This window comes from Colletotrichum chrysophilum (genome assembly GCF_026319265.1).
Source record: "Colletotrichum chrysophilum strain AFK26 chromosome Unknown scaffold_156, whole genome shotgun sequence".
Taxonomy (NCBI): Eukaryota; Fungi; Ascomycota; class Sordariomycetes; order Glomerellales; family Glomerellaceae; genus Colletotrichum; species Colletotrichum chrysophilum.
In genome coordinates, this window is record NW_026517443.1 from 1 (window position 1) to 13374 (window position 13374).

A 13374-nucleotide genomic window follows, 5' to 3' on the forward strand; every position below is an offset into this window, starting at 1 on the left:
TGGAAATAAATAGTTCAAGTGATTCTGAGTAGTTGCAATTGATTCAATTGATTTTAGTTGAGATATAGAAGTTGTGAGTGATGAAGGTGGGAAAAGTGGCCCGGTCACTGATGGTGGCCCACTCACTGATGAACCACGTTACCCGTTTTGGCCCCCACCCAATAGTGCAGGTGCAAGCAAGTACGTACGAATAGCACACGCTGCTATTCGTGTGCTCTCGGCGGATATCACCCTAATCCATTTTTTACGGCGTACGCAGTGGCCTTCTTTCCTACAGACGGTCCCGCATGACGTTAATCATCCATCATCGCAACTAAACTGACTCGCCGACAGCTTGCATATCCGTACACACACACAAGGACCGTCGAGACAACACTATGCACCAGCCGCATCCCAGTCCATGCTCCCAGGAGAACGGCGGGCGGCCACATCCACCACCACCGGGTCGCCGTCCCGTTGGAACTTCAGATGCTGTCCACAGTCCACCACCACCACCCCAGAAACCATCACCCGCCAGTGTTCCACCGGGGCGGTCGAGACGCGGCCGTTGATTTTCTATTTCTCCTCTGCCGTGGAACAGCGCCTCACTGCCGTGGCTGACGGAGGCACTTCCTAGCGCTCCAGAGTGGTAGCTACCAGAGAGACCCCTGCTCACGACCCCCAACTCCGAGGTCTGTGCCACACGCAGCTCTCTCTCTCTTCTGATTCTTCTCCTTGACCCAACGAGGGAGGCAGCTCGCATTGTCCACCTCTCCAAGCTTGGCATTTCTTCCCTCGGAGAGAGTGAGTCTTTCTTCAATCTTGCAAGCACGTGTGGACCGTTCGCCGTCCTTTTTACCCCCCGTCTCCGGTTCGTCGAGTCGCCCATCCCGGCTGGACAAACCCGCACCCCCTTACCTCCAGCTGGAGTTGGTTCGCTTCAGCTCGCTTCGTCCAATTCTTCAGTCAAAAGAGGACAAGTTCATCCATCCAAGAGACGTAACGTTTCCTGCCGAGTGGCCCGCAGCCCGCTTGACGCCATCAAATTCGCGGCAGACTGCAGTGCCGATCTCTGACGCGCCTCCAACAGCGACCAGCCGGTAAACTCTAAAAACGCACGCTTGAACCCTTTCAGGCTCAGGGGGGGACAGGCACACCACGGTACATACATGCCTACTTAACTTACTAAGTAGTAGAGGGCTAGAGCCTAACAGTTTTGGGCTGCTCAAATCTCAGCCAAATCTTCGAAACCTGGCCGAGATCGACGTCCCGGTGGTGCTTTGCTTCGCTCTGCTGCGGTGCTTTGCTTGATGGAGATACCCACTCTCGCGCCTCTCGCCCTCTTTGATTCTTCAACAATTGGAATGCCATCATCCAACACACCACCATAACCACCACGCATCTCTCGCTCTCTTTCTCTCGCTTGCCACCCACCCCCTTCACCTATAATCCTGCCGTCTGCCCAACCAACCCCCACGCCCTGTCACACGTCAAGCCATCGTCCCGGGACGCGGAACAGCAGCAAGCTACTCTCTAGCTGCTGATTGCTCGCTCCTTACGCGACCGGCTCCGTTCTCCGCGAATCCTTCGTGCCAATCACTAAGAGATCCCGTTCCCACCGATCGAAAAGGCAGTTCCCACATCACATCCCCGCAGCTGGCTCTCCGTCTGTCCAACCTGCCTGCCTTGCTACCTGCCTCAGACACAGGCCACCTTCGCCCGACAGACGTCCATCGCCGTCCCAGGCCACCAAAAAAACCTGAGCAACCGTCGGCCAGATGCGCAATGGACCTGGATGAGGACGCCAAGCCGAACCTGATGGCATTGGACATGAGCGCGAACGCGAGCGTCAGGAGCGACTCCCTCAACGCTTTCGATCACCCTGACATGCAGCAGCAGCAGCAGGGGCCGAAAGCACCCATCAAGCGCAGAGCCCCAATCGCCTGCCGAAGGTTTGTCACACCCGTTCCACGGGAGCAGCCTCGCCTCGCCTCGCTCCCCGAACCGCAGTTGGAATGAACGAGCTAAGAAACCCGTTCGCGCAGATGTCGACGAATGAGAAGCAAATGCATCCATGATAAAGCCCAACCCCCGTGCAAGTCCTGTGCCGAAGCAGGCTTGCAGGCGAGTGACTGGTACGGTACCGAGCAGCCGCCGCCGCCCTGAGAGCGACGATCCCAATGCGGCCACCCAGCTAACCCGCAACCACAGTGTTTTTCCGCAACGCGGCCAGCCAGACCTCGACCGCGAGTATCGGCATCCGCGTTTACGGGCCGAGAAGGCCGCCAAACGCGAAGCCGACAAGGCTCGTCGCAGCGCTGCCTCTGACGGCATCCCCCGGGGCCCAGGCGCACCGGGGGCCGCCCGGAAGCCCGCGGACGAGTGGGCCCTTCTCCCGCCGCTCCCCGAGATCATCGACGCCGTCCACGTCTTCACGAGCAAGTACTTCCAGCTCGGCTTCATCCCGAAGGAGCTGCTGCCCCAGCAGTTGCACCGCGACCACCGCTCCGTCAGCGTGTTTCTCGTGCTCGGCATCCTCAGCGTCTCGGCGCGCTTCTCGCCCACGCTAACTGAGAGGTACGGAGGGGAGATGAAGGCCGTCGACTTCTTTATGGAACGGGCGAGCAGCCTGGCGTTGAATGAGCTGTATCAGGAGCCCACGCTGGAGAGGTGCCAGGCGTTCTATCTGCTGAGTCTGGCGCAGCAAGGCAGCGGGTGGAGGAACCGGAGCTACGTACGTTTTGATGTCAGGATTGGCTGTTCGGTTCTGTGCTAATCCTCAATAGATTAACATTGGGATTGCCACGAGAATGGCCGTTCTGATGCACTTGCATCGGGAAGAGTTCTACAAGATGAAGAATCCTACCAGGGAGATGATCATCAGGGCAGAGTCGGCCAGGAGAACTTTGGTGAGTTCAGACACCGTTCCAAGCGATGATAGATTGCTAACAATGTGTAGTGGATGCTTCACAGTCCGTCATCCTAAAAGATTCCAACTTTGAACATGATATTGACATCTCCACAGGCCAGGATAACCTCCACTGCGGCGCCTTATCGCCCGTCTCCCTCGCCGCCAACGACATCACCGCCCTCCTCCCCAGCAACGAGGACGACTTCGCCAACGGCCGCGAGCCGTACTCCCGCGCAGCTCTCGAGGACACCCCACCGGCACGCGACAACCCGTCCCTGATCCACCAGCCCTCCCGGTCTCTATTTGCGAGCCTGATCCAAGCACACTACTACTGGGGCAAGGTTGCCCGGCGAGCAATGGCGACAATGAAGAGCGCCAACCCCTGGGACCCGACAAGCGAGTACGCGATCATGGCGAAGCAGCTCATGAACTGGGAGCACCAGCTTCCTGCGGACCACCGGTGGAGCATGGTGTTGTTGAAGGGGCACAAGACCGTTGGCGAGGATCTGGTGGGTTTTGCGACTTACGATCGTTGGGATTGGGGTTTTGGCTGACTTTAATAGGCATATTTGGGTGTCACGATGATTACGAAGCTGTGCAACATTGTTCTCCGGAGGGCGTACTTGGACAAGTAAGGGGTTCCTTCATGGTTCTGATAGGAGAGCAAGCACTGACTTGAGCAGCATCATCAAGACGGACGAAAAGGACACCCAACGCCGAAGCTTCTTCTCCCAAATGTCCGACGACCTCTTTCGCAACGTCCGCGAGCTGTACGAGCAGGTTGACGCGCAGTTCAGCGTCAGGTCGTCGGAAGAGGGTGTCGGGGCCCAGATGGCTTCCTTCTGCGTTTACAGTTGCGGCTTGTTTTCGACGTACATGGTCAAGTACAAGAACAGTGGGTAGCGACTAGAAGGTGTTCATGGGCATCATGCTAACTTGTCTAGTCTGCTCCGACAAGTCCATCGTAGCACAAGCACCGAACATGCTCCAGCGCTGCATGTCCATCCTGATCGAGTCCAAGCAGACATGGCCGCTCGCGTCGCGCTGGCTGGAGTCCCTCGAGCGTTTCTCTCGCGATCCCAAGGCTGCCGCGTATAGTAGCATGGCAGACGGCGTACGTTCACAACCCGCCACTCGTGATCTACGAACTCGCATACTGACAACTCACAGAATGACCGCACCCTACGCCCATTACATCCCTCGCCCTCCACCTTCAACAAGCCCCGCGCAGAAACCCCGAAATACCAGCTCCCCGTCCCTCTCCCCGGTCCTCCGGCGACGCCCCTCAACGAGAAGAAGCCGCCGCCCCTCCGCCACAACAGCACCAGCAGCAACACCTCCAACATCCTCCCCCCGCCGAGCCCGTCGCCCAGCATCCAGCAGCAACACCAGCCGCAGCAGCACAACACCCCCTTCCCGCTGCCGCCCCTGAACACGCCTCAGTTGCAGCAGCAGCAGCCGCTCCAACACCAACAACACCTTTCTCCACACCAACAACCACCACCGCAACAACACATGCACCAATTCCACCACCAACAACAACCGTCTCCTCCGCAAAGACACCACCAACCGCCGCCCCCTCACCAGCACCAGATGCAACAGCAACAGCAGCTGCCCCCGGAGCTGCAGCAGCACTTCTCCCCGACAATGTACGCCCAGGCCCCGCCGCCGTACAGCCCCAACAACGGCATGGGCATGCTCGTCCAGGCCGCCTTCGACACCACCAACCCCATCGGCTCGCCGGGCTACGACCCGAATGTGGCGGTGTTCTACTCGTCCCCCGGCTCCGCGTCCATCACCCTCGGCCCCGGCACCGACGGCTTCGAGTGCGAGCTGCAGAGCTGGTTCGACGGCACGGCGCCAGTGCAGGCGACGAGCTGGATCGGGAACGGGGCCGCGGGGTTGGGATGGTTTGGGTCGAACTAAACCCGCCCTTCACGAAAGGGTGTGGTATATGACAACTTTCGACGTTTCTTTACAGTTATAATTAAGAGATAAGAGGGGGATGACATAAGGTCCCACGGATTTACAAAAGATGAGGCAGGCGTCTTAGACTGGGTTCCGCAACGACATTGGATTTATCTAGAAGAGATATGGGCTGCGCTTTTCTACCTTTTTCTTTAATACGGTCCGGTTATGTAAGGATTTGGCGCGGCGCGAAAGAGAAAAGAAAATGAGGGTCCGCGATGGGGAAGGTTATTACACCACACACAACCCATTTGGTAGCGGCGGCGTTCTTCTTCTTTTTGTTTAGGCAAGCGAAGCGAGGCAAGCGGAAAGCGGTAACTGTCTTGTTTTGTCGGTTGCTTAGAGACGAGATACCATAGTGAAATTCTACGCCTTTTCTTTGACCTGGTTTAGGGATGTGTCTTGTGAAGTTGTGTGTTGATGTTGCTGTGTTGTGTCACTGCAGGCGTTTATAAGTCTGTTCACCTGGGTGCCTTTGCTGTTAATGTCCCATGATGAATCATTGTGTTCATTGTGAGACACGTCGTCGTGCTTTCGACTCGTGCAGCGATCCGTACTTTTGCGTCCGTATCACCGAGGTATCTAAGCTGCCCCTCCTCCAGGATCGATACAGGTGACAATGATTTCTGAGAACAGATTTCCGTGCTTTGTTTCGTTCCGGCAAAGGTTGAGGTATCATGGGCGTTCCTGCCCATCTCGGGTCGTGCTAAGCTCTGATGTACATCCCGTACTCACAACTCGGTATCAGCCCAGCTGGCAATTATTCCCTCCTGAATAAATCTTGGTAGACACCGATCAGGGATACATTATGTCAAAAGCACTGACAGAAATTGGGCTTTCGATAAGAAAGCAGAGTCATTTTTGAAATTAATTCTGGATGCAGTTCTTTCCAGAATGAAGCGGTGGGCATCATGATAGATGTGAGGAAAAAGTAACAAATATCGGAGAGGTTTTCTTATGTGTACATGTTCTGTGTGCTGTGTATCTTAGACGTCATCAGTCATGAGCCTTTGATCTGCTGCAGCCCACGTCAGTATAAAAGCATGCCTTTGTGTGAGTGGTATAGTTGAGAAAGCAGGGCAATGGAAGCGAAATAGATATCAAGCTCGCAGTTACTCATCGGCCTCTGGCTCTCACGTCTATTTTGCCAAGCTGATCGTCGATGCCCATATTCAGTCTTTGAGTTCTTTGAGTCGGTACATAGTCTCCGCCAGCGTCTTCGTCGTGTGGGTGTCGTGTACGAACAAAGACCAAGAGGCGCACGACTTCGAAGGCAGCTGCACTCTGACGCTTCTTCCTGGGGCTGCAGACAAGCGGCTTCTCTCTGGTCGTATCACTCAAGACTTCATCGTGCTTCAAGTGATGACTGCCGCTAACGCCACTCCTGGCTTGTGTCTTCGCTGCCTCTTCAGGATGTGGTTCACAGACTGTTATTTATATTAGCTCTTTCAGAAGCCTTGAGGCTCATCTGTGGTAGCAATAAAGCTAATATGAGGTTCGGGCCATGGCGCCGGGAGGACGCTTCCACGAGCTTGATGTTCGAGCTGGATGTCCGGTATAAGAAGGTCTCGGGCGGCCCTGAGTGTTCCGTAATAAGACGGCAAATGGTGAGATACGATGATGGTGAGATGGATATGATGATGGCGCGGTCTTCTGGCGTGCGAAAAGAAAGGCTCTGAAATGAACAAATATTACGTCTATAGATACCTAGTATAAGGAGATAAGTCTGTCCTTAATCATCATCCATCATCCGCAGTATACTGAGAGTATTCTACGTTATGTATTTAGATCATGAGAGAACGAAACCCAGACCACATTCCTGGGACTAGGAAGCCGCTCCGAGGCTAGATTGGCGTTATTTGTGCCTCACCAGTGTTGTAAGAATGAGGACTAATGGCTTCGGCTACGCTCAATCACTAACCTGCAAGAGCTCCTTATTTGTGCAGATGGATATGGGACTTGGCGATGGGGTGTATTTATAGATGGGCTGGCTGTTCTTTGTCTGAAAGATTCTTGGCACCGTGTTCGATTTACCACGAGGCGAGCGTTTCGACAAGTGTAGAATTCAGACCAGTATATGATCTATACCAAGCTCTCTGGCTACTGCAACTGTCCCGTAACAAGACGGCAAATGTCGCAGCTGTGCGATGATCAGCATACGCAAAAAAGACACAGCCCTCTTACTTGGGAAACTTTACTTTGACTCACATAAGTTGTTGCATTGATCGTAGCACCATTCTTATCTATCAGTAAATAGCGTACGTTCTTCTCATCTGTCGTCTGCCGCGTCTGAGGGGTATTCTGCACATATCTCTTAGTATTCACAGAAAAGAGGGTCGCGAAGCGTCGTGAAGCTGCAATGAAACACAGCTTAATTCAACGTTACTTAACAAAAGAGTAAGATCTGTAATTTCATGGTGAAGTATTCCCAGCCCAACTTCATCAACGGATCTAGGAACACTGCTGCCAGATCACAAACGTGGATATAAAGAAGCCCCCCGGCCATTGCAGTTGTCCCGCAACAAGACGACCAATGTTTGCTTATGATGGAAACACTCATTTTGACTCAGAGAAGAAGTCTTCTTGCAGCATCTGAGGAGCTACGTCTGGCGCGGTGGCATGTCTGGTCTAGAGGAGGCGAACCCTGCCGCCATTATCATTTGGCTTCAACACCGTCGTAAGATTATTCTGCCCCACACCTCGCAATAAACACGGAGCAAAAGCTTAGATCATGGTGATTGGGTTGAGAAACCTCTGCGAGTCGAATCGTATGGATGATTGTGCCTCGCCAGCAAGGCTCAAGAATAAGGCACGCTATCTCTGGCAAAAATCAACCACTTCCCACAGAGCGAGTCAGATACAGTAGATTTGAATGGGAGTCACCGATGGGCTATATTTATAGCTGAGTCGACTGGCGCAAGTTCGCATAATTTGCCCAACCGTTGTATGAAATAGGAAAGTTCGAGTCAACAGTATCTACACATACTTGAAATCATTGCAATAACTGAGCTGTGCTCTTGGCAACTTGGCCAGAGAACACTCTCTTCATATAGTTTTCCATCGTGACTTGAGGAGTTCTTGAGCAACAGCGAAGAATCAACCGGCGGTTGTTGGATATGGAACTCATGGAGCGCTTGGAGTGTTGTTTTGAGCGAAAGACTCGCACAGTGCCGACTTCGGAAACATCGGACAGCTTGTTCAGCTCTCGTTCTGTGCAACTCTCATCGCCGGCTAGCTTACACTTCTGAATACTTCCACGGAAGACGTCAACGACGGCGCCAGAACCCTTGGTCTGTATTGCTTATTTTCTGCGTGACAGGAACACTGAGTGAAAAGTCAAATGACTTCATCAGAAACCCACTCACGGGTACCGATCATGCTCCTCGGTGAAAATATCCTCTTTTGGGTAATGTTTCTTCTTTCGTACGATCTAGGGAATATATTTAATTAGACAACCGATTTTAGATGATGCATCGGTTGAGTTTATTAACGAGACGATCGGGGCACGTTTTCATAATCCATCCAATGTTCTTATTCAACAAACAGGTGGGGTCAGTGGTAGTGATGTTCGTCGCATTCACCCATCTTGCGCACCCATCTTGCGCATTGACAATTGACAACTTGAGTGGAGAACTCTTCCGCCGCATATAAATATTAGAAAAGTCATTGAGTAAACGGCCAAGGCAATGGTGTTCTCGATGACTGTCAAATGTTCTTCATGCAAGCGAGGCGCATCCAGTCTGAGTCATCTTTGACACAATTGAGATCATTCAGCGCTTGATCTGTGCCACTCGACATTGCCCACAAGTCTATATCTCTGAATACTTCGCCAGAGATCAGGAACAACAGCTCCAAAACAACTTGTCGTCGTCTGTCATTTGTCGTACGCCTGATGACTGCATTGTCTGCGAAGGCTGGGCTTTTGTAGATTCGGATGTTGCATCAGGAAACGCCTAGCCAACGAGTTTATTCTTCTCTGCCTCGCTCATAGTTCCCCTGTGACACGACTTAATCAGTTTAAATACCATTCATTATAACTGGAGTCACACACTATCTCGTCCGAGTGACCGGGTGTTGGCCAGGTCAGTGTCTGGACTTGTTGCACTTGAGGTTCCGATCATGAACGATGCTCAATTCAGTATCAAGTTGCCATTCATTGACACTCACTCGTTCTACGGTTGGACCGTGTCGGAGAGAAAACTGTAGGATCCAACTGCTGCTTTAGCAGTCTTACTATTTAACATGCGAAATGATACTCTATGTGCCAGACTTGTTTATAACCTTGAGTTCTGTGGGCACTTCTTCGACCAGAGGTCCGGCGCTGGAGCTTTTGCTGTCAACCCGTGCGTGGAGGCAAAAGTCCGCTATCCACGAGAATCCGAGAACTGTCAACCGACTGCGTTATCCACGTTCAATTCCTTGCAAGTCATTCAATGCTGACGGTACCACTTCTCGCCAGATCCTTCGGGAATTTCCTCGCGGTCAAAGGTCCAGAAGTCGCTCGAAAACCTGCCCGCTCGCTCAAACCAAGCGTCCGAGAGGTCCCCGGGGCTCAGTTTCATGAGGCCGTTGTAATTATCGGCATCCTCGACACTTTGAAAACGTTTCACGGCGAGGGAGTCAATAAGCCAGACAAATGAGCCAGCCCACAAATCATGCCGTGCCTTGTGGCGAATAAGTCAGCATTTCAGGGATAATGTTTCTGCCAAAATAGATACTTACGCGTCTCTCGGAACGAGACACCATTTCCAACGACGGTGTCTCTTCAGGCAGTGCGGCGAGTGTGCGAAGAGAAGCCTCATCAATGACCAAAAAGTCGCAAAACCTCGTGTTGTCACGGGGGTCGAGATCAGCGTTTTCGCCAACCGCCTTCTTGCGCCAGTCTTCGAAAACTTGTGTGAGTGATTGCATGTCTCGTTGAGAAGTATCCTCAGATAGATTTAATAACTTCAAGTCCTCGAGAGTTTTGTTCTCAACAGGTTCGAGGACGAACCGGCGCGCGAGCTCCTCATTTATTTCGCCATTAGGCTTGTTCTTGATGAGTCGATTTCCATGGATGAAGTACTGGGTAATCCAACGGTTGAGCTTCTTCAAGGCGATAGACCAGAGTACGTCAGACTCTTGGGTGTAGACGACGCGAAGGACTACGGGGAATGTGAGCAAAATGAAAGTGTTGAGTCATAAATGTAATATACCAGTGTATCCCCATGATCCCTCCGCGTACGTGACGCCTGACTGCCTGCACCGGCCCATAGACCAGAAGAGCTCTTGAACCCATCCCATGGCCTGAGTGTCCTTGTCGCGGTTGCTTGCATGACTGTGATATTTGTAAAACCCCGGGTCAGGCTCGGGGAATGTTCGTTGGATCAACATCGTGAGATTTGAGGGCTAATCGCGCTTGCAGCACGACAACCTCCAGAGTAAATCTCGCATGAATACCGTCTCCCAGATTCCCGCAAGATGCCGCGATCCTCCCAGAAAGGACGCTGCCATTTGAGACGGTTGGTGAACTCGACCGGCATAACCAACCACCGTCCGAAGATGGTCCGGCGCTGCACCGGCGGGTCTCTCGGCCGCAAATGGGCCGGTTCGAAAAGAGGGGTCCCTCTTTCCCCTAGACTACGAGAAACTCGGTTTAGCTTCATGTGCGCTATATGCACTAAACGAGTTCTCGTCGTGCATCCGAAGCTTGTTAATAACTTGTACAGGTCATGAGACGGCATGAGAACATGCTTTCCCGTAAGCACAAGCTTTGCATTTCGGTAGGGCTGCACTTGGTTCCTAAAGCCGTCGGCACCAAGCCGACTCTTCAAGATTGACCTCGACTCCGAATCTCCGACTCCTGATCCAGCGCCCGCCGGGAGGCTACTCCAAATGGACCTCAAGTTAGACTTACCCGGCCGGCATCGCGGACTCGACCACCGCCTAGACGACATTAGGCCACTTCAAAATACCCTGAACGGCGTCGTACTCGTCATTTAGCTCGCCCTCTGCATGCCATCAATGCATCATGCAAATCACTGGCAGTTCGTTCCAATGTGTCTGAAGGGCCAAAATCTTTGGTAAGAAAGTTTCGACAAAAGAGTCGAAGGGGAGTGCGAAGCGAAAATTCGCCGAACATCGCTTGCCTAGATGTGCATAACTAATGGAAGTGAAACTAGGCGCTTTGCCTTTATGGGACCCGACCAACTCGCGCATATCCAACAGTTCACGGATGAAGCAGCCGTCTTCCGCCTCGCCACTCTGCCTTGAGAGAGTTTGGCCTTGCTTAAATCTCAGCTATAATCAAGAGAGAATTAAAATTCCTCCCGGCGAAGCATTAAGTTCCTTCACCCTGCCAGGGACTTGAATCGCTGACCTGATGATCAGATGAGTTTGTAGTTACGACGCAGCCCCCGCGGGAAAAGACTACGGCAAATTTACCCTATTCGCGGGCCCAATTCTGGAAACACTACATGGGCACATTTTCCTGTGCCCTCTACTGGTTAAGGAAAACAGTACAGAACCCCACATGTTCCTGCTGGCAAGCAAACGCTCTGAGCATCAACATCACTTGAAAAGGTTCAACTGGGATCAGGCGAACATCTCCCAAGTTGCCTTTTGTCCCGGAGGTCCTTCTCCATACGCAATTCTGTGGACGAGACTACCAACAAGCTTCCACTAGACTCCACGCCCAGTTAACTGCTTAAGCAATCTCGTATTCTTACTACTATCATTGGGCAACCGCGATAATACCACAGTGGATCCGCAATGACTCAGTCGCATATGTATTGATAGCTAGGAGAGACAGTCCTTGACTGCTGTTTTCCCTTTCAGCATTTGTTAGCGTTGAGTCTATCATAGTGCTGCGTGCCCCCACAAGCCGAAGATAAACGAGGATCTCTTGTTGGGCTCGACAATTGGATGTCTCCTTGTCAATCTCCTCGAACCCGGCCGTCATATCTATCTCTAGAATAGTGTAGGAACAATAGAGGAGGATCCGAGCTGTCAATTTTCTCACATCGCCTCCTTATCGACGAAGCAAAATCTTCTCTGTCTTTTAAACATGAAGTGGCTGATGGGCTATTCTCGGCTGGACGCCGACAGCGAGCTGGCATTGCCGCTTGAAGCTGAGAAGTCATCTGCTTCATTGAATCGTTGGATGTCAAGTTTTCGTTCGAACCCGGTTGAGTTTGTATGGCGCTTCACATGTTATTTCATGTTCATCACCGGTGCTTTGATGATGGTGACAGCTCTGAGATCTGCCCCGTCAGAAAGGTACTGTGCTGCGCAGCTTAGTATTTGGTGTAAGTGTGATGAGCTCTTCTTTTCTTTTTCTTCCAGATTTCCCACTGCATTGTAAATATGGGCAGTCACTGATGAATCAACTAGCTCCTCTATTGGAAGCTGTCGAGTATGAGCAACGTGACTTTGAAAGTGGCCTCGGATTAGATAACTCAGGCTTCACCGGCCTTCCCACTGCAGAGATGGAGGCTAAGTGGGAAAGCCTTTCCCAAGGTATGAAGAGATATCTCACCAGACCAGTGAAGTAGACACATTGCTGACAGTTAATCTTCTATAGTCCCTGGTGTCATCATTCCACCTGATCGTGTGCCCTATCTCAACAGAAGCGTCGACCAAGGTTTTGTGACCGCGGTTCCCGACTCTCCTTCCTTAGGTTACGTCGGTGTAGTCGAGGTCTTTCATCACCTACATTGCCTCAACATGCTACGACAATACATATGGAAAGACTCATACCCTCAAGATATAACTCCCAGCCTCCTCAAGTCTAATTCGCCAGCCATTGCCCGGAATCACACAAGTCACTGTATTGATACGCTGCGTCAGGCACTTATGTGCACTGGCGACGTTACCCCATATTTGGTTTATAAGAAGAAAGATTCTGAGGCGTCAGAGGCGCCTATCAGAGAAGACTTCCAGGCATCTCACAAATGCAGGAAGTTTCCCAAGCTACTAGATTGGGTGAAAAAGAATGGTGTTGCACTCTCGTTGAAGTCAGTAAGCCAGAACATGTAGTAAAATATTACTATCCTCTTGATGGTTATCTCAGTTTTGCCTACATTGCTTATCCTGTTTAAGAAGAGCTGCTAAGCTCGTTGGTTTTGCTTGGTCAGAGTCGAGGTACTGCACGCGAAGCCCTTGCAGGAAAGCTCCTAGGGAATGTATGCTGTGGACAGCCATGTGCTCAGTCTCTCTGAGAAGAACCTCTCTCTGCACGTGGCGAACGAGGTCAATTAGGGATATTCTGCCGACTGATCGATTCTCCCGCAGTCACCCCGCTTCTTTTGACTTGGTATCAATACTTCTGCGGGGATCTTACCTGTCAACTCAGCCAAAGGCTTATTTTTGTGTAATTATGTCCATCGTATGATGTAGTCAACAAAACGGGCGACCCTTCAAGAGTTAATCTGTGAGATGCCGACGGATATGTGCCTTGATTGTACTTCGTCTCTGTTGTAACCGAGAGACTATCCCGCCCGCCGGCTACTCCGCCCGCAGCTGCTCCTGTATCATGA

General features: G+C 51.9%; 3 protein-coding genes across 3 annotated transcripts; 2 read left to right on the top strand and 1 right to left on the bottom strand.

Moving 5' to 3' along the window:
- Window positions 1–1764: 1764 nt before the first annotated feature.
- Window positions 1765–3525, top strand: COL26b_011908 (uncharacterized protein; the record flags this gene model as incomplete). Its single annotated transcript, XM_053184561.1, has 6 exons — window positions 1765–1931; window positions 2191–2713; window positions 2766–2888; window positions 2939–2951; window positions 3005–3399; window positions 3454–3525. The coding sequence occupies 6 exons, from the start codon at window positions 1765–1767 to the stop codon at window positions 3523–3525; spliced, it is 1293 nt and encodes a 430-aa protein (XP_053031469.1).
- A 100-nt stretch (window positions 3526–3625) lies between these two features.
- COL26b_011909 (uncharacterized protein) lies at window positions 3626–4816 on the top strand (the record flags this gene model as incomplete). The annotated part of the gene is made up of 3 exons (XM_053184562.1): window positions 3626–3785; window positions 3835–4004; window positions 4061–4816. The coding sequence occupies 3 exons, from the start codon at window positions 3626–3628 to the stop codon at window positions 4814–4816; spliced, it is 1086 nt and encodes a 361-aa protein (XP_053031470.1).
- Window positions 4817–9288: 4472 nt separating this feature from the next.
- COL26b_011910 (uncharacterized protein) lies at window positions 9289–10231 on the bottom strand (the record flags this gene model as incomplete). The annotated part of the gene is made up of 3 exons (XM_053184563.1): window positions 9289–9522; window positions 9581–10002; window positions 10054–10231. The coding sequence occupies 3 exons, from the start codon at window positions 10229–10231 to the stop codon at window positions 9289–9291; spliced, it is 834 nt and encodes a 277-aa protein (XP_053031471.1).
- Window positions 10232–13374: the final 3143 nt, after the last annotated feature.